At 44.1% G+C, this 27,005-nt stretch overlaps 2 protein-coding genes across 4 annotated transcripts in view; one reads left to right on the forward strand and one right to left on the reverse strand.

Moving 5' to 3' along the window:
• Positions 1-12,230: 12,230 nt before the first annotated feature.
• GSTK1 (glutathione S-transferase kappa 1) overlaps positions 12,231-27,005 on the reverse strand; it is a 40,531-nt gene continuing 25,756 nt past the window's right edge. Inside the window, exons 7-8 of the mRNA XM_056529785.1 lie at positions 17,007-17,100; positions 12,231-12,537 (exon numbers count right to left, since the gene is read on the reverse strand). Coding sequence (XP_056385760.1) covers positions 12,494-12,537; positions 17,007-17,100 — 138 coding nt within the window. The 3' untranslated portion in view covers positions 12,231-12,493. The remainder of the gene's footprint in view (positions 12,538-17,006; positions 17,101-27,005) is intronic.
• LOC130281980 (protein spinster homolog 1-like) overlaps positions 12,548-27,005 on the forward strand; it is a 261,234-nt gene continuing 246,776 nt past the window's right edge. Inside the window, exons 1-2 of one of the 3 annotated variants that reach the window (XR_008846186.1) lie at positions 12,548-13,644; positions 17,952-18,674. The gene's annotated coding sequence lies outside the window, so the exon portion shown is untranslated. Of the gene's footprint in view, positions 13,645-16,238; positions 17,001-17,951; positions 18,675-27,005 lie in introns of those variants that run through there. The other 2 variants (XR_008846185.1, XM_056529784.1) reach the window with 2 other exon arrangements.

Consider the following 27,005-nt stretch of genomic DNA (forward strand, 5'->3'; position numbering starts at 1 on the left):
AGGTTTAACATTTTCCCCCGCACATGTTTTTGATTTCTTCGAGGCAGTCAAGGACTTGCACTTGTTCGCACGTAAGTGATGTTGCGACGTTATTATGAGAAGGATGAGATGCGAGAGTGTGAGTCCTTGGCCCCTACCGAAGAAGAAGCATTAAAAAGTTTGGAGGAATTATGGAGGGAGGCACAGGGTGAGACCCCTGATCCGGTCTCGGAGGACATACATGGTAAGTCTACCACATTCCCCACGTTGTCACTCTGTCCACAGGTTGAAATATTTGTTAAAATGGTTACAGAAAATTTTAGGAACATCAAAGAGAATTATGTAGACAATCTAACAAGAAAGGAGCGGATAGCCTTGAAAGAACTTAGAAACATGAAAGATGTTATATTCAAGCATGCGGACAAGGATGGCAACGTGGTGGTATGGCCATGCGAGATGTACGAAAGAGAGGTAAAAAGGCAACTCAATGACAGTCGCACTTATAGGTTACTCCCCCGAAATTCTATGAGCTCCTTCAGTGCGGAGCTGGAGGCTATCTTGAGCCGAGCTTGTGATGATGGAATTATATCTAGGAACACATATGAGGGTTTATTGGTTAAACATCCTAAAGTACCTACCCTATACATGCTACCAAAAGTGCATAAGGATCTCGCATGTCCCCCGGGTCGTCCCATTATTTCAGGGATTGGGGGGATGTGCGAGATCGTTTGCCATTTTATAGATTTCTATTTGAAACCTATGGTGGAGATGCTCCCCTTATACCTTCGGGACTCAACAGATGTCCTGAAGTGTTTTGAAGGGATGAAACTCGAACGGGACATGATAGTACTTACCAGCGATGTAGAGTCCCTGTACATCTCCATTGCCCATGAGGATGGTATTAGAGCATGCAGGTTCTTTCTTGAGACCAGTAATTTGACAACTGATTTGGTGAATTTGATCCTGGAATTGTTGGATTTTGTCCTGAGGCACAATTTCTTTGTGTTTCGGGACAGGTTCTACCTGCAGACCAGTGGGACTGCAATGGGGGCAGAGGCAATGGGGGAGAGGCGGATGATACAAGAGGGTGTGCACCAATGGGCTGAATCGGTGCTATTATGGCGCCGATTCATTGATGATGTGATTTGTGTGTTGCAGGGTCCCATTGACCAGTTAGAAAAATTCCTAGAATACTTACAGAATAATGACATGAATGTTAAATTGACAAGTAAGTACAACTGGACGGAGATAGATTTCTTGGATGTAAAAATCATGGTGGATGAAGAGGGATGGGTGACTACAGACATCTATAGAAAATGTACATCAGTTAATAGTTATCTACGAGCAGACTCCTCACACCCACCTCATGTAATAAAAGCCATACCAAGAGGCCAATTTATACGGGCCCGTCGGATTTGCTCGAGTGATGGCTTATATGACAACCAAGCCAGAGATATGATCGATAGGTTCAGCAGGAGGGGATATGATAAAGACAAGCTGAGACAGGACTGTATGGAGGTAAGAAGGATGGAGAGACAGCCCTTGATGAATATAAAAAAGAAAGAGCAGAAGAATGAGGTGAGAGGTATATATCTAAATACAATAAGCAGTGGGTTAGAATGCGAAACATTCTAACTAAACACTGGCAAATCCTGATGATGGATGACAAACTAAAACGGATTTTGCCTTCTAGTCCACTGATGACACCTAGAAGGTCTCCTAATCTTAGAGACCTTCTAGTAAAAAGCCACTATGTGCCCCCAAGACAGAATCCATTTGGAACAAAGGGCCACTCTTGGGGCAGTGAGCCATGCGGGGGATGTGGGGCTTGTATGGTAATGACAAGAAAAGGCAATTTTGAAAACTGGGATGGCACTAAGAAATACCGTATTGTTCACACCATCAATTGTACTACTGCAGGTGTAGTCTATTGCGCACAGTGCCCATGTATGAAGACATACATTGGAATGACAACGCGGGAATTAAAAATGCGCGTAATGGAACACATCTGCGATATAAAAAGATCAGCCCAAGAGGATTGGTGTGACCAACCAGGTATGAGAGGGAAACCAGTAGCAAAGCAATTTAGAGAGCACCATCAATTCAATTGGAGACTTCTCACTGTGAAAGGAATAGATAGGGTATATATGGGTAACCGAGGGGGGGACATGATGAATGCCCTCCTTCGAAAAGAGACTAAATGGATAATCGAATCGGACACAATGACCCCCAAAGTTCTGAATGAATATCTGAGCTTTTCATCTTTCTTGCAAGATTTTAATTTTGTTTTTATTTCCTATTTACCATTTTAGTTGTCCTTTGTCCTCGCGTGATGACCACTTGATTTATGAACATGTTGATTACTGCAGGATGAGAAGATCTGTCCACCTATGAGAAGAAGAACATGAGGAATTGATTACATCAGTGCAATTGTGTATGATAGTTGAGATGCATGGTGGGTGGGGGGGTGGAGTGGGTGTGTTTGTGTGTGTGTGGGGGTATACCTGGGGGGGGGGTCTGGGGGGTGTTTGGTGTATGAGTGTGCAGATGGTCTGCAATTGTGAGTTTAGGGGTATAGATTGGGAATGGGGGTATGCATCACATTAATATATTGGTTTTTGACCATCTTAATCACTTGGAGTTTGCATTTTTGTATTTGGGATGGGGTTTGAAGGGGGGAAAGGAGAGGGTCTTTTTTTTTGGGGGGGGGGCACTATTATGGGGAGAGTAGGGTGGATATATCACCTTCCATACACAGTTTCAGTCATTTATACTATTTATATTATGAATTATATTCTTATGGCAATGCACATTTAGACTAATTATTTATACACAGGGAAGGGAAGTACGAAAAAAAGGGGGGGGGGGGGGGTTCATGTTTAATATGTACTATAAATATGGATGTAATTATGTATAATAATTGTATACTGCACAAGATATGTAACATGCAATATGTTGCACTGATGTTTTTGTTCCGTTGTGAAATTTAAATTTATATTTATGTAATGTACTTACTGTGTAGGTATTGTTTTTTGCAATAAGGTTAATATAAGTGGGATGGAGTATGGGTAGTTTCTGAGATGAATTAATGAATTTCAAGTGGGTGTAATATTCATTGTAAAATGTGGTCATCTGTTATTAATACGTTATAGGGATTGATATAGCGGCGGCGCATGCGTGATCCTGCGACACTGTCTGGTCGGCGATTATACGCCTGCGCCAGTCTACACATACCTTGTGGGGATATCCCCCTGTCAGTGCTCATGCGTGTGGTTCCGTCGCCGCTGGGCGTTCCGAGGAGCTGTCAATACTGGGACAGCGCGTTACCGGATGTGACGTGTGCGTCTCAGTGACGGTTTCCGGAATCCCCGGCGGCTTTCGGCCCAGACGCATGCGCCAATTATTGGCAAGCGGATATAAAAGGACACTAAGTGTGTTAATCCCCACCTCCTGAGGAAGAATACGAAACACGTGTTGAGGTGGCGGCGGGGGCATAGTGATCATGTAGGACCCAGCATGACTACCTTAGGTAATAACATATGACCACATTATTTTCCATGATTTTGTTATTCTTGTGATTTTTTCATGTATGCTAGGGTCTAGAGATGAGCTATCCAGTGTCTATTTTGTGGGGTTCATTTTTAAGGGTGGGTTGTTTTAATTGGGTGGGTCCCATATTATGTTTTTGATATTGTTCTAAATAAAGTTTTGTCACTTTTTGAATTTATATTTTGGACTCTTATTGAGTGCTGGTTGTGGGTATATATATATATATATATATATATATATATATATATAAATGATTGCAACTTAGGCGGAAAAAAGGCGCAAATAAACCCTGCTTGCGCCTTTTTTGCACCATTTTTAGACACAAAAAACAGTCTGAAGACAGTTATACATGTCGGCTATAATTTATATTATAAGGAATTTTTGGTGTGGTATTGTTTTTATGGGCCACAATAAATTACGGTATTGTATTCAGAGGGTGCATGGCAAGGTTATATTCAGAGAGCACAGTATGTGGTAGTATTATATTCGGAGGGTACAGTGTGTTGTAGTAATATATTCAGAGGTTACGGTGTGTGGTGGTGTTATATACAGAGGGTACGGTGTGTGGCGGTTTTATATACAGAGGGTACGGTGTGTGGCGGTTTTATATACAGAGGGTACAGTATGTGGTGGTTTTATATACAGAGGGTACGGTGTGTGGTGGTTTTTAGAGATGAGTGAACTTACAGTAAATTCGATTCGTCACGAACTTCTCGGCTCGGCAGTTGAGTACTTTTCCTGCATAAATCCACCTTTTCCATAAATCCACCTTTTCCAGCCCACCGGAGCACCTGAATGCTGAACTAATTTACGCAGGATAAGTCATCAACTGCCGAGCCGAGAAGTTCGTGACAAATCGAATTTACTGTAAGTTCGCTCATCTCTAGCGGTTTTATATACAGAGGGTACGGTGTGTGGCGGTTTTATATACAGAGGGTACGGTGTGTGGCGGTTTTATATACAGAGGGTAAGGTGTGTGGCGGTATTATACTCGGAGGATACAGTGTGTAGTAGTATCATATTCAGAGGGTACGGTGTGTGCCAGTATTATATTCAAAGGATACAGTGTTTGGCAGTATTATAATGATTTTGGTTTTCATATAGAGGATCAGAATCCGCTGATATAGTGAGGAGCCATCTGGGCGTCAAGTTCTGCTGAGTGAACATTTAGCTGGAACAAGTCCTGGCGGTATGTACCATCTGAATTAAATAAGGAAAGACTATAGAGAAGACGTCACCTGTAGTCACTGATATTCTTGTGTATTCTCCTCACTATGGCCTATTAGAGCTGGAGTCACTTGTAAGTTCTACAGTTATGATGAGTGAAACTACAACTCCCAGCATAACCTTACCACTGCTTAAAGGGGTACTCTGCTGGAAAAAAAATTGTTTTAACTGGTGCCAGAAAGTTATACAGATTTGTAAATTACTTCTATTTGAAAATCCTTTCAGTACTTATCAGCTGCTGTATGCTCCACAAGAAGTTCTTTTCTTTTTGAATTTCCTTTCTGTCTGACCCCAGTTCTCTCTGCTGACACCTCTGTCCATTTTAGGAACTCTCCATAGTAGGAGCAAATCCCCATAGCAAACCTCTCCTGCTCCGGACAGTTCCTGACATGGACAGAGGTGTCAGCAGAGAGCACTGTGGTCAGACAGAAGGGAAATTCAAAAAGAAAAGAACTTCCTGAGGAGCATATAGCAGCTGATAAGTACTGGAAGGATTAAGATTTTTAAATAGAAGTAATATACAAATCTGTTTAACTTTCTGGTACCAGTTTATTTGAAAGAAAATGTTTTCCACCGGAGTACCCCTTTAAGTCATTCTGGGAGTTGTAGTTTTAAATGGTGAAGACTTCTTTAGTGCTTTCCCATTCTATGGCAATTGGTATATTTGATTATTATACTGGATTTTTTCACAATGCGCTACACCTGTGGCGTCTGTCACAACTGGCCAAAAAATTACTATGGGGGGGGGGGGGGTGTGTGTAGGTATGTGGTGACACTATTTTCTACCGCACCGGGTGACACCATTCTAATGGGGTGCTGCATGCAAGATCACGGGGGTCCCCAGCGGCGGGATCCCCGCAATCAGGTATCTTATCCCCTATCCTTCGGATAGGGGATAAGATGTCTTAGCGCTGGAGTACCCCTTTAACATTTCCGACACAAACACTGGACATTAATAAGTTAATTCCGAATGTTACTATTAGGAAGCCTTTTTCTAGTGTGACGGGTGGTGATATGGTAGATGATGTTGATTCTCCTGTTCACCACACACTCGACGAGAATGTTTCATCACGTAATATGAATAGCAACCTATATGCAGCTGTTGATACTCGGGGTGCGCTCGGGTTCTCCATTCGAGACCTCGTAGCACTCTCTGAACTTCAACAACTGCTTAACATCGATTTAAGAGATGATTTACCTGAGTTTGCTATATCAAATCCTTTGTTCTATCCTATTATGTCTTGAACACCTATATTAGAATGCTTCTAGGAAGTGGTTGAACGTGAATTAGTAGAATTGTCACAACAGCATATTGTCCGTCAGAAAAATCTCTCAGTATTGAAGAAAAGCATTGTAGAACCTTGGCGAGTCAGACGATATCATCGTCTGACAATCGGATAAAGGGGGGCGGTGGTGATCCTCGACAAAGGCCTGTATCATGCGCTTAATATGAATATGCTAGCTGATTCCAGTACATACAGGCCTTTGCGAGGAGATCCCGCCCCACAGTTCAAACAGCTTTTGAAAAATCTTGTGGACCTTGGGGTGGCAGATGGACACATCAGCATTAAGCAGGCTGAGTTTATCTTGATACAATGTCCGGTAGTAGCCATCTTCCACTCCCTCCCCAAGGTTCACAAGAATCAATTCCCTCCCTCCATGAGGCCGATTGGGGCCGGCGTCTCATCACTAAACGAAAGATTATGTTCATGGGTTGATAATTTACTTCAGCCACTCATTTATCAGATGCCGGGATACATTAAGAATACGGCCCATGTTCTTTCCATGTGTGAACATATCACATGGAATGACAGTTGTGTGTGGGTAACGGCAGATGTTACTTCTCTTTATTCTGTCATTCCCCACACTCAGGCTAAGATTGCTTTGACCTGGTTTCTTGAAACCTATTCACATTATACTGAAAGATTACAAAATTACATCATTCTCGTTGTTGAATATTTGCTCACCCACAATTTTTTCATGTTCGACAATAATTTTTATCTCCAGACCACTGGAGCGTCCATGGGGGCAAAGTTCTCCCCCTCTCTCGCTAACATATACATGTGTTGGTGGGAGAGGGGGACACTCTTCGCCCCCACTAATACATTCACCACTTTCATCAGGTGGTATGGCCGTTACATCGATAATCTCATATTTATATGGGAGTCTGATGTAGCGGTTTTTCTTAATCACAATACCATGAATCTCAGCTTCACTGTTGCCCACCAGACACGGACCATGCCATTTTTGGACCTGTTACTGATGGGTGACAGTACTTCGGCGACCATCACCATGAGAACTTATCGTAAAGATACCGCTGTTAATTCCTTTCTCCATGCGGACTTGTGTCACCGACCCCACGTGGTAAAAAATTTGCCAGTGGGGGAGATGAGATGCGCCTGCCGTAATTGTTCTCCTCACGAGGACTTCGAATGTGAAGCTGAAAATATTGCCCCCCGCCTCAAAAATCGGGGTTATAGACCCTATTTTGTGGATCGGGCGATACAAATAGCCAAAAAAACAACCGAGCGAGATATGCTTCTTAGGGGTGGAACGGAATTTCCTAAGTCTGACAATGGTGATCAGCCTCTCGTTTTTTTCCACGCAATAAAGTGAGGACTTGCCGGCTACACGGAGGATTATTTTGAAGTATATCCTTATAATATGTGGGAATCCTGCCTATGCTAATATATTCTGGAATGGTATCCGATGTGTTTCTAGAAAGGCTGCCACCATTGCCAGTACTATTTCACCCAGTCTATTTTCTGTTGTTACTCCATCACCACATACAGAAGTCCTTGATACTGCTATCAGGACTCTGTGTCCATAGTAATCTTTTTTCTCCTTTCACTGTTATGTGTGATTCCTGCACATTTATGTATAACACCTATACTTATATCAAAATTTATAACATTAATATTTTATATTGTATACAATTTTTGTTGATCTGTATAGCATACAATGTTGCACTGAAGGTGTTTAATTAATGTGAATCCCCATCTGTGTTGTGGGAGTGTTCAATCCTTACCAGTACAAGTGTTGCACCTGGCGGTGGGTAGAGCCCTCCCTTTATATAGAGGGGATGGATTCCTGGGATTGTGTAGAATGACTAAGGCGGCTATGTCCGCCAAAATGCGTCACTCCTTGGTCCGTGCTTTCTGTGTCTCATGTTCCTGTCGATAATTCTACAATATAGAGCAACGTTCTTATCCGAGACCGTGGTGCTGGATATTCCTTGTTCCTTTACATGATGTGCTATCAGCACTAGCCCAGCCTGCATCATTTCCTCCCTCTTCCTTCGTATATGCAAAACTAAAGAACACATTTTATTAAGCTCTTTGTAATGTTTAAATGCTATTTTTTTTTGTTTCTTTTAAGATCAGTTGTCAACCATGTAGGATTAAGTTTTAATCTTTTCTACCTGTTCCCCTTAGGAATAAATTTAGCTGTATAGTTATTTACAGTGTATACTATACAGTGTTGATTTGAAAATGTCCCATTTATCATCTGTATCAGGATTTGACAACAGTTCCTCCCAGTCTATGTCCTGAGGTGCAGCTTTTAGCACAGGGAAATTTGCCTTTTTAATATCATATGTTTTTGCCCTCCCAACCTATCTTTGTTTTCTACACTTTAGGCCAAAATTAAATATATTGTGGTCGCTATTAACAAGGTTTTTACGCACAGTTACATTCCCAACCAGCTCTGCATTGTTGGAAATGACCAGATCCAACAGAACATCACTTCTTGTTGGGTCCTCCATAAACTGGCCCATAAAGGTATCCTGCAATACATTTAAGAAGTGTCTCCCCTTCGTAGTTTTAGCCAAACCCCCACCTCAATCTATATCTGGATAGTTAAAATCTCCCATTATTACCACTGTACCCTCCCGTGCGTCCCTCTCTATTTGTGTATGCAGCTGACCTATCTCCTCAGTGGTGTTGGGGGGGGGGGGGGGGGGTGTAATGGGGGTCTATAGATTACGCCAAAAATCTTTTCAGTGTTTCCCTCCTTTTGTAATTCTACCCACAGGGATTCCATATCCTCATCACACTCTATGGCATTGTCTACACTGACTTATATACCGCTTCTAATATACAGACATACTCTACCCCCTTTCCTGTTTACCCTATCCTTGTGAAAGAGTGTAAACCTGTGCAGATTGACAGCCCAGTCACCTTTTTCAGGACCCCCTTCCATTCAGGTGCAAATTATCCATAGAATAAAGTTTGTACCCCAATAAAAAGTCACCCCAGTGCTCTAAAATTTCACACTCTTCCCGCATACACCAAGACTTAAAGGGGTACTCCGGTGCTTAGACATCTTATCGCCTATCCAAAGGATAGGGGATAAGATGCCTGATCACGGGAGTCCCGCCGCTGGGGACCCCCATGATCTCTCACGCGGCACCCCATTTATAATCAGTCCCCGGAGCGCGTTCGCTCCGGGTCTGATTACCGGCGACCACAGGGCCGACGGCATGTGACGTCACACCTCCGCCCCCGTGTGACATCACGCTCCGCCCCTCAATGCAAGCCTATGGGAGGGGGCGTGACAGCTATCACATCAATATGATGTGCCTGACATGCTGGTCAGGATACAATACCCTCTTTACCCAGTCTTAAATTGCCTTTTATTCTGTTATGTACTTACATCAGAATAAACAGTAAAAAAAAACAAACAAGGGTTTTGTGTCACATTTGCACACAATTTTGCATATTCAATAGTGCTAGTGGCACACACAAGTGGGCAAGTTGAGAAAACACATCACCACAGATTTAAGTGTCCCAGTTTCTGCTAGAGCCACACACATTTTGACAATTGTTGAAAAAATGTGAGTTAAGAAAACACTATCTAATTGTCACTCATTTAACCAGTATTAATTGATGAAAATCCATAGAATTTTTTATGGTTGTGTGTCATTGGGTTGTTAGTAGAGAGGAGCACAGAATTTCAACAATAATTTTAGTCTCTCAAAGGAACAACAATCACTTTGTATGAAAGCCCTAACAACTAGGGATCGACAGATATCATTTTTTTAGGGCCAATACCGATAATTAGAGATGAGCGAACTTACAGTTGATGACTTTTCCTGCATAAATTAGTTCAGTTTTCAGGTGCTCCCGTGGGCTGGAAAAGGTGGATACAGTCCAAGGAGACTCTTTCCTAGGAATGTATCCACCTTTTCCAGCCCACCGGAGCACCTGAAGGCTGAACTAATTTATTCAGGATAAGTCATCAACTGCCGAGCCGAGAAGTTCGTGACGAATCGAATTTACTGTAAGTTCGCTCATCTCTACCCATAATCGGTGCAGGTTAGTGCCGATAGGCAATAACTTATACCGATATTCCGGTATAAGTTATCGGCTATTTATCCCCCCGCGACACCGCTGCAGATCATTGATTTAAATCAATGAACTGCAGCGGCTTTTGCGATGACATAGACCGCCGCCCGCTTCTCTCCCCCTACCTGTCCGGGGGTCCCGAGTCCTGTCACCGCGACCGACCCCCACCGCGTCGCACCCCCCACCCCCAGCCCCATTGCCTCTCCCATTACCTGTTCCCGGGGTCCACTCTACATGTGGCTACGGTGGCGTCCTCCTGAGCTGCCATGGTGCGCACTGACGGTAACGTCGCGTCACATCACTCGTCATTGCGCACAGCGTAACGCAGTACGCAGCATGAGCCAGAAGTAGCGTGGACCCCGGGAACAGGTAATTATAAAACCAGGGATGGGGGGAGGCAATGGGGCCTGGGCGGTGCAGTGGGGGGGGTGCGACGCGGTGCGGTGGGTCGTGGGGGAGGGGGCGGTCGCGGTGCATTATCGGATTATCGGCAAGGTAATTGCCGATACCGATAATGCCCAAAATCGTGATTATCGGCCAATAATATCGGCCAAACCGATAATCGGTCGATCCCTACTAACAACCCTGTGTAACACTTAGGTCACCTAGGAGTGTATCCATGTACTTTTGAGCTGTTTTGAAGTCTATGTTAATCTAACAATTATGGCACATGTATGGTTATGGCTAAACAGATGGTACTTGTGGTAACTAACAGCTTGTTGAGAAATGCAACTAGTGTATTTTTTATAAATTTTTTTTAAATAAAAAAATATATTGCAAAAAGTATACCTTTTTGGGATCCATAAGGTGGATGTTCCGTTGTGCAGATGTGGTTGGTGGCACCAGGTACAGGGCTTTTAAATTCCTTATAATGCTTACCTGATTTATTTTAACAAACGTGAATTCAATTGCCACCTGCCACACTCAATACCCTCTCTAAAGCTACAGTGACAAGTGGGCAAGACAGTACACATCCATTGCAAACTGGCCATGAATAAACTTATGAATGAATCGGCTAATGCTACCTGTTGGAGCGGTAGCAGAGGTTATCAGGCATAGACTCAGTGGGGAGCGGAGAGTAACCAATAACCCACCCCAACATTAGCGCCCCCCACCACCACCACCAGTTGCACGGCTTCTCTTTATAGCAGATTATACCTCCCTCTTAGACAGTGATGGTGAACCTTTTTGAGCCCGAGTGCCCAAACTGTAATGCACGCCAACTTTTTTCCCCCTCAAAGTGCCAGCAGAGCAATTACATCACCAGAGGTTTAAGTTTAGAAAAAATAACTCATACATTTGCCATAACTAATTAACATCTTTTGCTGTGTGTTTGAGGGGTGCTGTGTGTTTGTCTGTGAGGTGCTATCTGTGTGATGTGCTGTGTTTGAGGGGTGCTGTGTGTCTGTTTGAGGTGCTGTGTGAGGTACTGTGTGTGGGGGTGATGTGTGTGGGGTTCTGTGTGAGAAGTGGTGTGTTTGAGGGGTGCTGTGTTTGTCTGAGGGGTGCTGTGTGTGGATGATGTGTGTGTGTTTGAGGGGTGCTGTGTGTGAGGTGCTATGTTTGCGGAGTGCTGTGTGTGTGTGTGGGGGGGTGCTATGTGTGAGGTGATGTGTGTGTTCGAGGGGTGCTGTGTTTGTCTGTGGGGTGCTGTGTGGGGGGTGCTATGCGGGGGTCTGCTGTGTTTATGTGGGTGTGTGGGGTAGGTGCTGCCTTTCCGGTAGAAAGCTGAGTATGCTGTGTGACGCAGCGATGCTCCACACAGCCTGCTCGCAGGAAGACTGATCTTTCCCAAATCCTCCTCCAATCTTCCGGATAGGATAGCGGAAGTCCAGCGCTGGCGGAGCGCATCAAAAGGCATCCATGGCGAACTATGGCCGTGTGCCCACGCGTGCCATAGGTTCGCCATCACTGCTGGGATTTGCAACTGTAATGTGGATGCAAAAATGTGCTATAATACATTAGTGTAAACCTGGCATTACAGTTTTTATAGGATCAGTTATAGAACCATTTCCTAGGTGTTTTTCCTTCATGAAAAAACACAAAATGTGGCAAGTCAATAAGAACCAACAAAGTCAGCAGCATAATGCAAAGTGTGACCTTATAGCTCGTAACATAAAAAGCCAAATTACATCAAATATATTAACTGACTTTATTATTTAAGGCAGAAGTGGTGAGAATTTTATCTTTTCATCCCAATTTGGACAAGCACCATAACTCCATCTAGCAACCAGTTTTGAGGACTGATGATTCCAACTTAAATACGGTTTATTTATACAATCAATTTAGCAATTAGCTACTATATTAAGTATTTGCAAATACACAATTAATGTATAAAAGTCAGTTATACAATACTAGAAGAATCAGCTACACTACTTCTTGTGAGGAGGTTGTCACAGCTTGGATATTTGTGGCACAGGTCCCAACCATTTTTCGCCTGCAAAAAAAGCAAAGACGAGATGAAGTATGTTTTCTATTATTAAAGAAAATCTTATACCATGGGGCATCATTCCTATAAACATGAAGAACATTACTCCACAGTAGAAGGAATACAGCATTTCAGCTTTCAATGTAATTTTACTAGATGCCAGTAGAGGGCCATATAAGGTATTGGTAAAAATGACCCATGTAACTTCTTTTATGTAAGCTAAACTTTTCTAAAGAAAGGAGTTTGCATATATGTGCTAGAAGGGGTCTGACCTTTTTATATAACAATAAGAACCATCATTAAAAGTAGACTTCACGTTTTATCAATCATAGCTTAAAGGGTAGCTCCCACCATCCTATTTTATTTTTTTTTGCTAGCCGGTCGCCAGGCAGGGAGCGAGTGCAGCCTAACTGAAAAAGGACTGATTGCCACTCCAAAATCAGTCCTTTTTCAGTAGCCAGTTTTTAAATGTAAATTAAACCTTTTTAATGAAAAAAATAAATAAATAAAAGTATATTAGAGATATGTTGTAGTACATAAGTACTACAACATATCAAAAAATAAAGTTGGTGACAGTGCCCATTTAAAGGAAATCTGGCATCAATATCACCCACACTAACCTTTTATACAGGCTTGTATTATCAAAACGATACTTACCTTGTCCCAATACATCGCTGGGTTCCACCATTATTTGGCTTTTTCGTGATATGCTAATGAACTGTTTGTGCCTGGGGAAGTGAGCGTAGCTCCGCCATGCCCAGTGAGGTCACTGCTGCTGGGTCGGCACTCCTTCTGGCTCATCAATATTCATATCCCCCCTTCCTTCCTGCTCATTCTCTCTCAGACAGCGGCACCGTCAGAGAGAGACTGAGCAGAGAGGGGGGGGGGAATATGAATATTGATGAGCAAGGCGGAGTGCCGGCCCAGCAGCAGTAACATCACCATGTCTGGTGCTGCTGTGTCAGAGAGAGAATGAGCAGGGAGGAAGGGGGGATTATTGATGCCCGATGCAGCTCATTAGCATACCATGAAAAAGCAGAATAATGGCGGAAAGGCTGAACAGGATGAGGCAAATGTTTTGATCAGTGTCACTTGCACTAGAAGAATGAATAACAGGTTAGTGCGGACGATACTGATGACAGATTTCTTTTAACTATAATCTTCAGTGAGGTGTTATGTAAGGGCACAGAATATTGCACTCATATAGTGGGTCAGCACAAACTTATATACCTCTTGTCATATGTGATTATTTCAACTTGTTGTCAATGGCTGATGTATGTTACTGTATGCCTATATCTCAGAAGTAAACTTCAGGTAAACCCTTAGGGGGAGATTTATCAAAACCTGTGAAGAAGAAGCATAGAAACACAGAATGTGTCGGCAGATAAGAACCATTTGGCCCATCTAGTCTGCCCAATAATCTGAATCCTATCAATAGTCCCTGGTCCTATCTTATATGAAGGATAGCCTTATGCTTATCCCATGCATGTTTAAACTTCACTGCAGGAAGGCTATTCCATGCATCCACTACTCTCTCAGAAAAGTAGTACTTCCTGATCTTACTTTTAAACCTTTGCCCCACTAATTTAAAACTATGTCCTCTTGTGGTAGTTTTTCTTCTTTTAAATATGCTCTCCTCCTTTACCGTGTTGATTCCCTTTATGTATTTAAAAGTCTCTATCATATCCCCTCTGTCTCTTCTTTCTTCCAAGCTATACATGTTAAGGTCCTTTAACCTTTCCTGGTAAGTTTTATCCTGCAATCCATGTACTAGTTTAGTACTCTCTCTAGAGTATCTATATCCTTCTGGAGATACGGCCTCCAGTACTGTGCACAATACTCCAAGGGAGGTCTCACCAGTGTTCTGTACAGCGGCATGAGCACTTCTCTCTTTCTACTGCTTATACCTCTCCCTATACATCCAAGCATTCTGCTAGCATTTCCTGCTGCTCTATTACATTGTCTGCCTATCTTTAAGTCTTCTGAATTAATTACTCCTAAATCCCTTTTCTCAGATACTGAGGTCAGGACTGTGTCAAATATTCTATATTCTGCCCGAGGGTTTTTACGCCCCAGGTGCATTATCTTGCACTTATCCACATTAAAATTTCAGTTGCCAGAGTTCTGACAATTCTTCTACTTTGCCTAAATCCTTTTCCATTTGGCGTATCCCTCCAGGAACATCAACCCTGTTACATATCTTTGTGTCATCAGCAAAAAGACATACCTTACCATCGAGACTTTTGCAATATCACTAATGAAGATGTTAAACAATATTGGTCCCTGTACAGATCCCTGAGGTCCCCACTGTTAACTAGACCTTGCTCTGAATATTCTCCATTGACTATAACCCTCTGTTGTCTGTCATTCGGCCACTGCCTAATCCACTCAACAATATGGGAGTCCAAGTTCAATGACTGCAGTTTATTGATAAGTCTTCTATGTGGGACAGTGTCAAAAGCTTTACTAAAATCTAGATATGCGATGAGGAAAAGTTGCCCAGTTGCCAATAGCAACCAGAGCTCTTTCATTTTTAACAAGGCCTCTACAAAATGAAAGAAGCAATCTGATTGGTTGCCGTGGGCAATTTTTCCTCTGCACAGGTATTGATAAATCTCCCCGAAAATGTATACCATCTATTATATAAAGGGGGCAGACACAGGAAGCAAGGGTGGAGAACTGTGAATAAAAGCTCTAGCCTATAATTACTGGTATTATTCAGAACCAGTACCCTGACTAAGAACTGGGTTGATTTGAAATAGGTTGGCGAGTCTACCTAGCTTTTATAACCTTTGTTTTTGTCACAATTATAATCATGAATTAAATATATTTCTGGATTTTATCCTCTTTTTCATGGGAGTTGGAATTTTTTCATTTCTTCTTTAAACCTGTTCATACCAGCAGGTATGCGGGCTGGATAACTCTTTCGTGCTTCCTGATTGCTATGGACATTTCTGAATGTGCCACTACAGCATATGTACACTATACCATTATTTTTTTAAACCTCAAATTTAGAGATGAGCGAACTTACAGTAAATTCGATTCATCGCGAACTTCTCGGCTCGGCAGTTGACTTTAGTCTGCATAAATGAGTTCAGCTTTCAGGTGCTCCCGTGGGCTGGAAAAGGTGGATACAGTCCTAGGAGACTCTTTCTTAGGACTGTATCCACCTTTTCCAGCCCACCGGAGCACCTGAAAGCTGAACTAATTTATGCAGGAAAAGTCATCAACTGCCGAGCCGAGAAGTTTGTGACAAATCGAATTTACTGTAAGTCCGCTCATCTCTACTCACATTCACTACATCAAATACCGTATTTATCGGCATATAACACGCACTGACATATAACACGCACCCTTATTTTCATAGGAAAATTTGAGGAAAAAAATAAATGTAAAATAAATTACTTGGAAGCTCTGAACTATATGCCTCATCATTCCCCCAACTTTGATTCCCCCTGCTCCTCAGTTTGCCCCCTCCTTCCCCATGCCACATCATTCCTCCCCTTTTATCAGCTCCAGTGCTCCCTTTCTCCTGTGATTACCCCTGCTCATCATTCCCCCCCCCAGCACCTCATTCCCCCTGCCTGATCATTCCCCCCCTGCTCATAACCCTCCCTCCCCTTGCTCATCATTACCCCCCTCTGCCTCATTATCCTCCCACTGCTAATCATTTCTCCCCTTGCTCATAATCCTCCCCTGCTCTCTTCTAGGACTGTATGCACCTTTTCCAGCCCACTGGAGCATCTGAAAGCTGAACTCATTTATGCAGGCTAAAGTCAGCAACCACCGAGCCAAGAAGTTTGTGAAAAATCGAATCACTGTAACTGTAATCGCTCATCTCCATTTCCCTCCTCTCCCCCTACTTTTTCTATTTTTCATATTTCTTTACCTGGCTACCTGGCCATTCTCCAGCAGGCTCGGGTAATGCAGCGGGTCTTGTGGACTCTGTGGATAGTAAAGTATGATGAGTGATGTCTCCTGTTGGCTCCTCTGCACGGCATTAGGGATGTCACTCCTCATTTCTCTGCAGCTGCCGATGGTACGAGTGGCCACTGCACCAGCTGCTTGTTTAAGTTTAGCAGCCCGGCCACCTTAGAACAGTCACCAGCAGGGAATGAGGAGTAATGTCCCTGACGCCATGCAGAGAAGCGGGCAGCGGATGTCACTCGTCATATTATCCACACAGCGCACAAGACCCGCCGCATTACCTGAGCCTGTCGGAGCGTGGCCAGGTAAGGAGATATGAAAAATATTAAAATCAGGAGAAGTGTCCGGGCCCGCAGGAGACGCCACTGGTCACTGTTTTAAAGTGACCACAGCCAGGCTACTGATCTTTAACAAGCTGCCAGTGCTGCAGCCACTTTAAATCAGTGACCAGGCTTTTTGCCCTAAATTTAGGTTTTAAAAGTGAGGGTTCTATACTGATAAATATGGAAATATTAAAAAATAATTCCATTTAGTCTGCAGTAAATACTGACCCAGCTGATGTGCTAGAAGTTCAAACCGATCAGATCCAAAAAACAGCTCTGGCTTCTCATTGATATGAGCCACTATGGAGGGCATTCCAAAAACCTGCACAGCAATATAAAAGTTAAATCATTAAGAAAAAAAAAGTTGCACAAAAGCTGTAATAGGACATATATACATAAAACAGAGGTGGAAAGGGACCAAAGTACATGCCAAGCTGCTCCTCCATTCCTTACGTGTGACCATCAAAGTGGTGCTGAATTTATAACGGAGACAGTAGAACATTTTAAACAAACTCAGAAACCAATTTATTTGTATTACTTAACAGTAAAAGTATTTTATATAGGCTGCATTCACACCTTGTTAGGGGCATACGGCAAGGAAATTTCAAAACCTCCTCCTACAGTATACATGCCAAACCCCATTCATTTCAGTAAGTTAGTTTGTGAACTGAACTGAAAACCATGGCTCGCTGCACTTTTCAATCTAGTTAAAAAACTGGATAGTTAGAAAATGAGCCGACCTGAGGCGACTTTAGATGGCTCTGGTCAACCCAATTAAATAAATGGGGTACAGCACAGTTCCTGCAGGAGGTGGTTTTAAAATTCCCCTGCCAGATCCTGCTGCCGTACGTCCCAAATGTAGTGTGAATGCAGCCTTATACAACCCCTTTAATCTAATACCCACAATGGTTCCACAAGGATTCTGGGGAGTCAAAGGCTTCTCTATACTTTCCAAGTTTATGAAAAAGTGTCTGAGACTTAGAGAGACTTTCTGAATTCTTGTCACTGTCCTGGCATGCAAAACAGTTCTAGAAGAGATCAAACAAGTATTTTTTCTCATGGACTACTTGATGGACTAAGAGCTAGCATGGAGACAGCCTGTTATAAATACACTGCTCATCCTAGATCTGAATGAATAAACTAATCGCATGAAATACTTTCGTCTTTACATAGTTGAATCTGCTGACAACAAAATCACACAAAAATTATCAATGGAAATCAAATTTATCAACCCATGGAGGTCTGGATATGGAGTCACACTCAAAATCAAAGTGGAAAACAACACTACAGGCTGATCCAACTAGGATGTAATGTCCTTAACCTCTTAAGGACTCAGCCCATTTGGGCCTTAAGGACTCAATTTTAACTTTTAGGTTTTCGTTTTTTCCTCCTTGCCTTCAAAAAAATCATAACTCTTATATTTTCATCCACAGACTAGTATGACCAGTTGTCCGTTGTAATGCCACTCACTCACTTTACCATAAAATGTATGGAGCAACAAAAAAAAAATACTATTTGTGTGGGGAAATTAAAAAGAAAACCACAATTTTGCTAATTTTGGAAGGTTTTGTTTTCACACTGTTCATTTTACGGTAAAAATTACATGTGTTCTTTATTCTTTGGGTCAATATGATTAAAATGATACCCATGTTAACATACTTTTCTATTACTGTTGCGCTTAATAAAAAAAAAAAAAATTAAATAAAAAAATCGCAAACTTTTTAACGTACGTTTAAAATCCCCTTATTTTGAAGACCTATAACTTTTTCATTTTTCCGTATAAGCGGCGGTATGAGGGCTTATATATTGCTTATATAAAACTTAATACATTTTTTTATAAACATTTTTGGGAGTAAAATTATTAAGTTATAAAATTATAAGTTATAAAAAAGCAGCTTTTTTTTGTTACGTTCGCACCGTTCATCGCATGGTATCATTAACATTTTATTTTAATAGTTCGGATATTTACGCACGTTGCGATACCAAATATGTATGTAAAATATATATATATATATATATATATATATATATATATATATATTTATTTATTTATTTATTAATTTTTTTACACTTTTGGGGGCGTGAAATAGGTAAAAAAAATGTTACACTTTAATAGTCCCTATAGGGGACTATTTATAGAAATCATTCGATTGCCAATACTGTTTAGTGCTATGCATAAGACATAGCACCCCAGACCAGAGCAGAAGACCCGTGGAAGGCAGCGGAGGCAGGTGAGGGCACCTCCATCTGCAGTTCTGGATGATCGGATCGCCGCGGCAGCACTGCGGAACATCCGATCATCCATTTTAGTGACCGCGATGCTGCAGATGCTTGATCACGGCATCTGAGGGGTTAATGGCGGACATCCGCGCGATCGCGGATGTCCGTGATTACCGGCGGGTCCCTGGCTGCCATCAGCAGCCGGGACCTGCCGCGCATGATCCGAGCATCGCTCCGATGCTCGCTGTTATGTATAGGACGTAAATGTACGTCCTGGTGTGTTAAGTACCAGCTCACCAGGACATACATTTACATCCGGCGTCGTTAAGGGGTTAAAACAAGTCAAAATGAGGCTCAGTAGTATGTGTGGCCTCCATGTGCCGTATGACCTCCCTAAAATGCCTGGGCATGCTCCTGATGAGGTCTCCTGAGGAATGTCCTCCCAGACCTAGACTAAAGCATCCGCCAACTCCAGGACAGTCTGTGGAGCAACATGGCGTTGGAGGATGAAGCGAGACATGATGTCCTAGATGTGCTCAATCGGATTCAGGTCTAGGGAACGGGCTGGCCAGTCCATAGCATCAATGCCTTCCTCTTGCAGGAACTGCTGACACACTCCAGCCACATGAGGTCTAGCATTGTCTTGCATTAGGAGGAACCCAGGGCCAACCGCACCAGCATATGGTCTCACAAGGTGTCTGAGGATCTCATCTCGGTACCTAATGGCAGTCAGGCTGCCTCTGGCTAGCCACCCCATTACTTACCCACTGCCAAACTGGTCATGATGGAGGATGTTGCAGGCAGCAGAACGTTCTCCATGGCGTTTACAGACTGTCAAGTCTGTAACATGTGCTCAGTTTGAACCTGCTTTCATCTGTGAAGACCACAGGGTGCCAGTGGCGAATTTGCCAATCTTTGTGTTCTCTGGCAAATGCCAAACGTTGTGCGCAGTGTTGGGCTGTATGCACAACCCCCACCTGTGGACGTCGGGCCCTCATACCACCCTCATGGAGTCTGTTTCTGACCGTTTGAGTGGACACATGCACATTTGTGGCCTGCTGGAAGTCATTTTGCAGGGCTCCTCCTTGCACAAAGGAAAAGGTAGTGGTCCTGCTGCTGGGTTGTTGCCCTCCTACGGCCTCCTCCACGTCTCCTGATGTACTGGCCTGTCTCCTGGTAGCGCCTCGATGCTCTGGACACTACGCCGACAGACACAGCAAACCTTCTTGCCACAGCCACATTGATGTGCCATCCTGGATGAGCTGCACTACCTGAGCCACTTGTGTGAGTTGTAGACTCCGTCTCATGCTACAACTAGAGTGAAAACACCGCCAGGATTCTAAAGTGACCAAATCAGCCAGGAAGCATAGGAACTGAGAAGTGGTCTGTGGTCACCACCTGCAGAACCACTCTTTTATTGGGGGGGGCGTCTTGCTAATTGCCTATAATTTCCACCTGTTGTCTGTTCCATTTGCACAATAGCATGTGAAATTGATTGTCAATCAGTGTTGCTTTCTGAGTGGACAGTGTGATTGGCTTGGAGTTACATTGTGCTGTTTAAGTGTTCCCTTTATTTTTTTTTGAGCAATGTACTACAGTTATGAAGAATTAAGGAGTGTCACTGATATCACAAAATCTGCATAGCCAGAAAAATAAGAGGTGGGTGCTTTCATGTGAATAACTTGGTCGTGTCATAGTAAAAGTGAATCAATGATATATGTGTGTGTGTGTGTGTACATATGTGTATATAAATATTATATATATATATGAGATAAAACAGGCTTGTCTTTATTTATAAAGCAGTTCACACACAGAAGAATGGTCTGACGAGTTTCACCCGCTGCGGGGCTTAATCGTAGACTGACACATCTTATACAAACATGATTAAAATACTGAAATTACTGGCCCGGGGCGTGTCCTGCAGCGCATGGCGGCGGTCGCATAACTCTTGTGCTCCGCTCTCCTCTGGGCTTGCTAGCGGCTTCATAGCGTCTGTACCTGCCTAATCTGCTCCTCAAGGACCGCCGCTGGTCGGGGAATTACCTGCCAGAGGAACCATGACCCGTACGAGAGGGAACAAGAAGAAAAGCCCCATGAAACTTACGGCGTTCTTCCCCGCCGCCGAGACCTCCCAAGATGGCGCGGCGGTGTTCCCGCCTCGGCAGGCCGGAGTGCCCTCTGCAAGCGGATCGACATCACCGTCGGCGGGGAATGTCTCTCCGGCTTCGACCTCCTCCGGGGCAAGCAGCGACCATCACCTGGCTCTGACCTCCACAGCTCTGTCCGGTCCTGGTGGCTCTGCAGCGCGGACCGGCTCACCTCAGGTACGACTCTCCCCTGGGCCTTCAGATATCCAGCTGCCAGGGGGTCTGCCTGTGAGGGATTCTGAGGGGGGTGCCCAAGCCCCGCTCACAGAGCGGATCATGAGAGGCTTACTATTGGAACTGAAACGCTCCATACAGACTGACCTCAATACGGCGGTCACAAGCATACAGTCTGAGCTGGCTAATATAGGGCACCGTACCTCTCATATTGAGTCTAAAATGGCGGAGCTCACGGCCTCACATAATGCAGTGGTGGATGTGACTAGCTCCTTGGAGGAAGAGGTGCTGGCCCTTAAATTAAAGCTCGCAGATGTAGAGGACCGCTCCCGCCGCAACAATCTTAGGGTTAGAGGGGTGCCGGAGTCTATCAAAACGGAGGATCTTCAGGACTACCTGACTGACTTCTTCACATTGCTTCTTCCTCATTCCACTGCTCTTGACCTGCTCATAGACAGGGCGCACAGACTGCCTAAGCCGAAGTCTCTCCCCGGCTCTGTGCCGAGGGATGTGATTCTCCGAATGCACTTTTACCACATTAAAGACCACCTTATGCAAGCTGCTCGTACTGCCTCGGGCCTACCTGAACGATTTGCTGCACTGCAATTATATACGGATCTCTCAGCGGCCACCCTTGCCAGGCGACGGGAATTCAGTGCTGGTACTAAAGTTCTGCGGGAGCGAGGGATTCCCTACAAATGGGGGTTTCCTGTCAAGTTGATTGTTACTCATGAGGGCACTAAGAAAGTGGTGTCCACGCCGGCTGAGCTGGAGCGCTTATGCAGTGATTGGAACTTATCTGCTACCTCGCCATCCCAGAAGGCCTCTGGAACTTCTTCCATTCCTGCGGTGGAGGAGGAATGGAGTGTGGTCACTAACCGCAAACGAAAGAACACTAAGTGAGGTGAAGGTGCTGTGTTCTCTGGTTTTTTTTTCCCTATGCTGTGTGGACTACTTGCTACGGGTTGTTACGTCTGGAACTGGTACAATTTTTCTGGTCCTGTTTAACCTCTTTGTGCCTTGTGCTAGGTACCTCCTAGACAGACTAGTTTTTCTTTTTTTTGCAGGCCCAGCTGCGGATATTACGATTTCTCCTGTCCCCCATTGAGGCTTACCACATGGCCTTCATTGTTTTTTGTGTTTTTGTGGTTTTCCTGTTTTTGTTCTCCCCTTGTTGGTGTCTCACCCCTGTATGTTGGTCTGTCCTGTCTAGGTCATTAAGGTACATGTCTTCAAGTCCTGACGGTTGTTTTTGCACAGATATGATGAAGTTACTAGTGCTGATGTTTATTACTGTTAAGAAAATGTTAGCGGTGATTGTGCAATTTTCTATGCCTTGCAATGGTACTTAACTTGGTTTCTATTAATGTTAGAGGATTGAACTCGCCATTCAAGCGCTCCCGAGTGTGGCATGAGGCCAAGCGCTTGCATGCCGATGTTCTCTCTCTGCAAGAAACTCATTTAAATGTAGAAGACGCCGGGCGTCTAAAACATCATAGGTACCCCCACATGTTTAACTCTCACGCTCAACACAAAAAGAGGGGGGTGGTCATTGCCATACGGGACTCGGTGGCTTTCTCTGTACAACATACTCAGATTGACGCTGACGGCAGATACATAATTTTGATATGCACGCTCAATAGTGTGCTATACACGCTGGTAGCTCTGTATGCGCCTAATCGTCATCAATGTATGTTCCTTAAGTCACTCCTACGTCGGGTGGAAAAAGTAGCAAAGGGACATGTGGTACTGTTGGGCGACTTTAATATGACTATGTGGCCGCAGGTAGACACTACAGCTTCATCTTCTAGGCCGGGCCCGACTAGCTTTTTTTCTATGATTTCTGCCTTTGGGCTGTATGATGCATGGAGGGTGACCCATCCTACTGAGAAAGATTTTACATTTTATTCTACTGCACATGGGACTTACTCCCGCATAGATTATACCTTGGTGTCTAGATCTCTGCTCCCTTTACTAGCACAAACTAGGATCATGCCGCTGGAGTGGTCTGATCACTCCCCCATTAGTATTTCCATCAGGGAAACTTACACACATCACCCAGCTTCGGTCTGGCGACTTAATCCCATGATTCTGCATACTCCTGAGTATGCTGAGGCCACAGCTGCAGTCGTCCCTGCCTTTTTCCAGATTAATGATGATAGGTCCGTGACCGACACTACCCTGTGGTGTGCCTTTAAGGCTACCATTAGGGGCCACTTCATTAGCCAGACGTCACATGAGCGAAAGGTGAGAGTGTCCAAGACTTTACAATTGCAACAGAGGATGGCTGAGTTACATAGGCATAACAAAGAATGCTTCTCACCTGCGGCTGCTGCTGAACTCACACGGCTGCATGCTGAGCTACACGCCTTGTCTTTACACTCACACGAGTTGGCACTTAGGAGGCTTAAAATGACGTACTATTGGCAGGGTAATAAGACGAGCTCTACATTGGCTAGGCAGTTGAAGAAAAGGATGGCTAGATCTAGAATAGCTTACCTGACTAACTCACAAGGTGTCAAGCTTACTGACCCGAAGGGAATGGCCGATTGCTTTGCGGATTACTATAGCAAATTATACAACCTAGGCCAGGACCCCTTGACACACCAACCATCTGCTGACACTATCTCTTCATTCCTTTCGTCTGTGTCTATGCCCACTCTGTCACCTGACCAAGCAGAAGAACTTAGTAGACCTTTCTTGGAGGAGGAGGTGATTTCTTGTATCCGCTCCCTCAAAAAGGGTAAGTCGCCGGGACCTGATGGTCTCCTGAATGATTTTTATAAGAAATTTGACACGCTAGTTGCCCCCTATTTAACCAGGGTCTTTAACAATATTAGTGATTCCGGTCAGCCCCCAAAAGAGATGCTAGAGGCCTTGATAGTCACCATCCCTAAGGAAGGTAAACCCCCTGATGACCCGAGTAGTTATAGGCCCATTTCGTTGCTTAATAGCGACATCAAGCTGTACGCTATGGTGTTGGCATCCCGACTTAATGTTTTTCTCCCTTCCCTTGTGAATAGAGACCAGGTAGGCTTTGTGCAGAGACGTCAGACCCTAGATGGCACGAGACGCCTTCTGAGCCTGATTACTAAGGCCCACACTGATCGGACGCCTTCTCTGCTCCTCTCCTTGGATGCGGAGAAGGCGTTCGATCGGGTTCATTGGGGATATCTGCGAGCGGTTCTTTGTAAGTTTTGCATTCCTCCCACATTTGGGCGAGCGATCATGGCCCTCTACACCTTACCTTCGGCTAGGGTGTTCTCGACCGGTGCCCTCTCTGAGGGATTTTCCCTGACCAACGGGACGAGACAGGGGTGCCCCCTGTCCCCAATAATTTTTACCCTGGTTATGGAGCCGTTTGCACAATGGATTAGAGAATCTTCCGTTGTCACCGGCATTAGAGTAGGTCCCACAGATCACCGAATCGGCCTTTTTGCCGATGACGTTATCCTGTGCCTCTCCCGCCCTCAGATCTCCTTACCAGCTGTGATGGAGATACTGGAGAATTTCAGTCACGCTAGCTGTTATAAACTGAATGCGTCTAAGTCCAATATCCTGGCACTTAACGTACCTATAGATTTGGAGAATACACTGAAAACGCAGTTTCCCTTTAGGTGGGCTTCAGAGAAGATACCTTATTTGGGCATATCTTTAACTCCCCACCCCAACAACCTAGTGGCAGTGAACTTTTCCACCCTGAAGGCACAACTTGTGAAAGATATGGAACAGTACGGTTCCCTTCCTATCTCATGGGCGGGGCGGATAGCCACGGCTAAAATGATGATGCTACCTAGAATCCTATACTTCCTTAGAAATTTGCCGGTAATAGTACCAGCTTTCTATATAGCACAACTCCAGAGGATGGTACTCCGCTTTATATGGGCGGGGAAGAGATCCAGGGTTAGAGCAGCCTTATTGTATCAGTCTGTAGAGAGGGGGGGTATGGGAGTCCCTAATGTTAGGGCTTACTATCAGGCGGTTATATTAGATCAATTGAAGAAGTGGTGGTGGCAGGTGGAATCACCGCATTGGGTGGAAATTGAAGCATCTCTTCTGTCCTCTCCTTCACTTTTCTATTTCCTATGGACTCTCCGCTTCAACCCTACCTCTTCGCCCCCTTCTCCATACACTACGATAGCTGCTGCAGTCAGACAGTGGAGTAGGTCTACTATATGCAATAGATTACTCCCCCCTAGGATAAGCCTGGTTCCTGTGGAGGCAATTGGCCTGCACCTCCCTGACATTGACTTCCGACACTGGGTGACTAGAGGTATCAGATTCCTTTCTGACGTAATCGATGGGGATGGCTTGCTTCCTTTCTCCACGATAGTTGCTAAATATGGGATTCCTAATAAGGACTTTTTTCTATATCTCAGATTGAGACATTTTATACAATCCCTACAGTGGCCAGTGGTTCCCCTTAAAACGACTTACGAATCCCATTTCCTGGATGGGGGGACGTTTCGGAGAGGCATTGCTATCGGATACTCTGAGATAGTGAAATTAGATTGCCCGGAGCGTTACCCCTTCCAGGACAAGTGGGAAAGGGACCTGAATATGACATTCTCCTCAGAACAGTGGGCGTTAGCATTTTCTTTACCTAAAAAACACTCTAGGTGTGCTTCTCACTTTGAGGCGTCCCACAAGCTCCTATATAGATGGTACTACACCCCTGTCAGATTGGCTAGGATGTTCCCATTGGTCCCCCCATTGTGTTGGAGATGCAGGGCGGCAGAGGGGTCGCTGCTACATGTCTGGTGGTCTTGCCCTGCAGTGCGATCGTTCTGGGAGCAAGTGAGGAGCCTGCTTGTCTCCTTACTCATGGTTCCCTTCCCTTGGGGTCCAGAGGTGGCCCTGTTAACTCTGGGTGTAGAATTGTTGCTTCCCACACACACTACGATCTTGTTCCAGGTTCTCACTGTGGCTCGAACGGCGATTGCTAGGTGTTGGAAGTCAACAGACGTTCCTGCCCTCCCAGCCATTAAAGCGGAGATACGCAATAACCTCACCCTTGAGGGACTCATAGCTAAGCGGTTAGGACTTTCTAAACAACGTATTGATGCATGGTTTACTTGGATCGAACAGTTGTAGTGCCTTACATTACGATTTCTGTATTGCTTTCCTGTATTCCTATGTTTTTTTTATTCTTCTGTACCTTATTATGTATAATTACATAACTGTATACTCCTTGTAGATATGACATTGGATGGACCATATGACCTTCCCTGTTTTTTCTTTTATCTGTGTTTCCTGTTGGAAATAATAAAACTAAAATAAAGTTTTAAAAAAAAAAAAATACTGAAATTACTGGTCACATGACCATTTACGTCATTAAAAGTTAAATCACATGGAAGAGTTGGACCGGACTAGCCCGCTACCTGGTTTCACTATAAAAGTCTGTTCATACTAACACTAATGATGGAGGTGCGCCTAGCTTGCGGTACCGTAGATGGTCATTTTAGAAAAATCTGCATCCGAGCAAAGCCCACCTGCAAGTGCCCATTGCATGCCTCATTTGTATTAATTAGGATTCAATTTTCTTGTTGTAATACTCGGGGGGGGGGGTTACATTTATCTTTAGAATTGATTCTCGACACAAGTATATGCTGTGAATCCTATTGTATGCTCTACATGCATATATTCCTCGGGCTACTTCATCTGTTTGCCTTATAAACCTGCCTAT

Source organism: Hyla sarda, chromosome 7 (assembly GCF_029499605.1).
Source record: "Hyla sarda isolate aHylSar1 chromosome 7, aHylSar1.hap1, whole genome shotgun sequence".
Lineage (NCBI taxonomy): Eukaryota > Metazoa > Chordata > Amphibia > Anura > Hylidae > Hyla > Hyla sarda.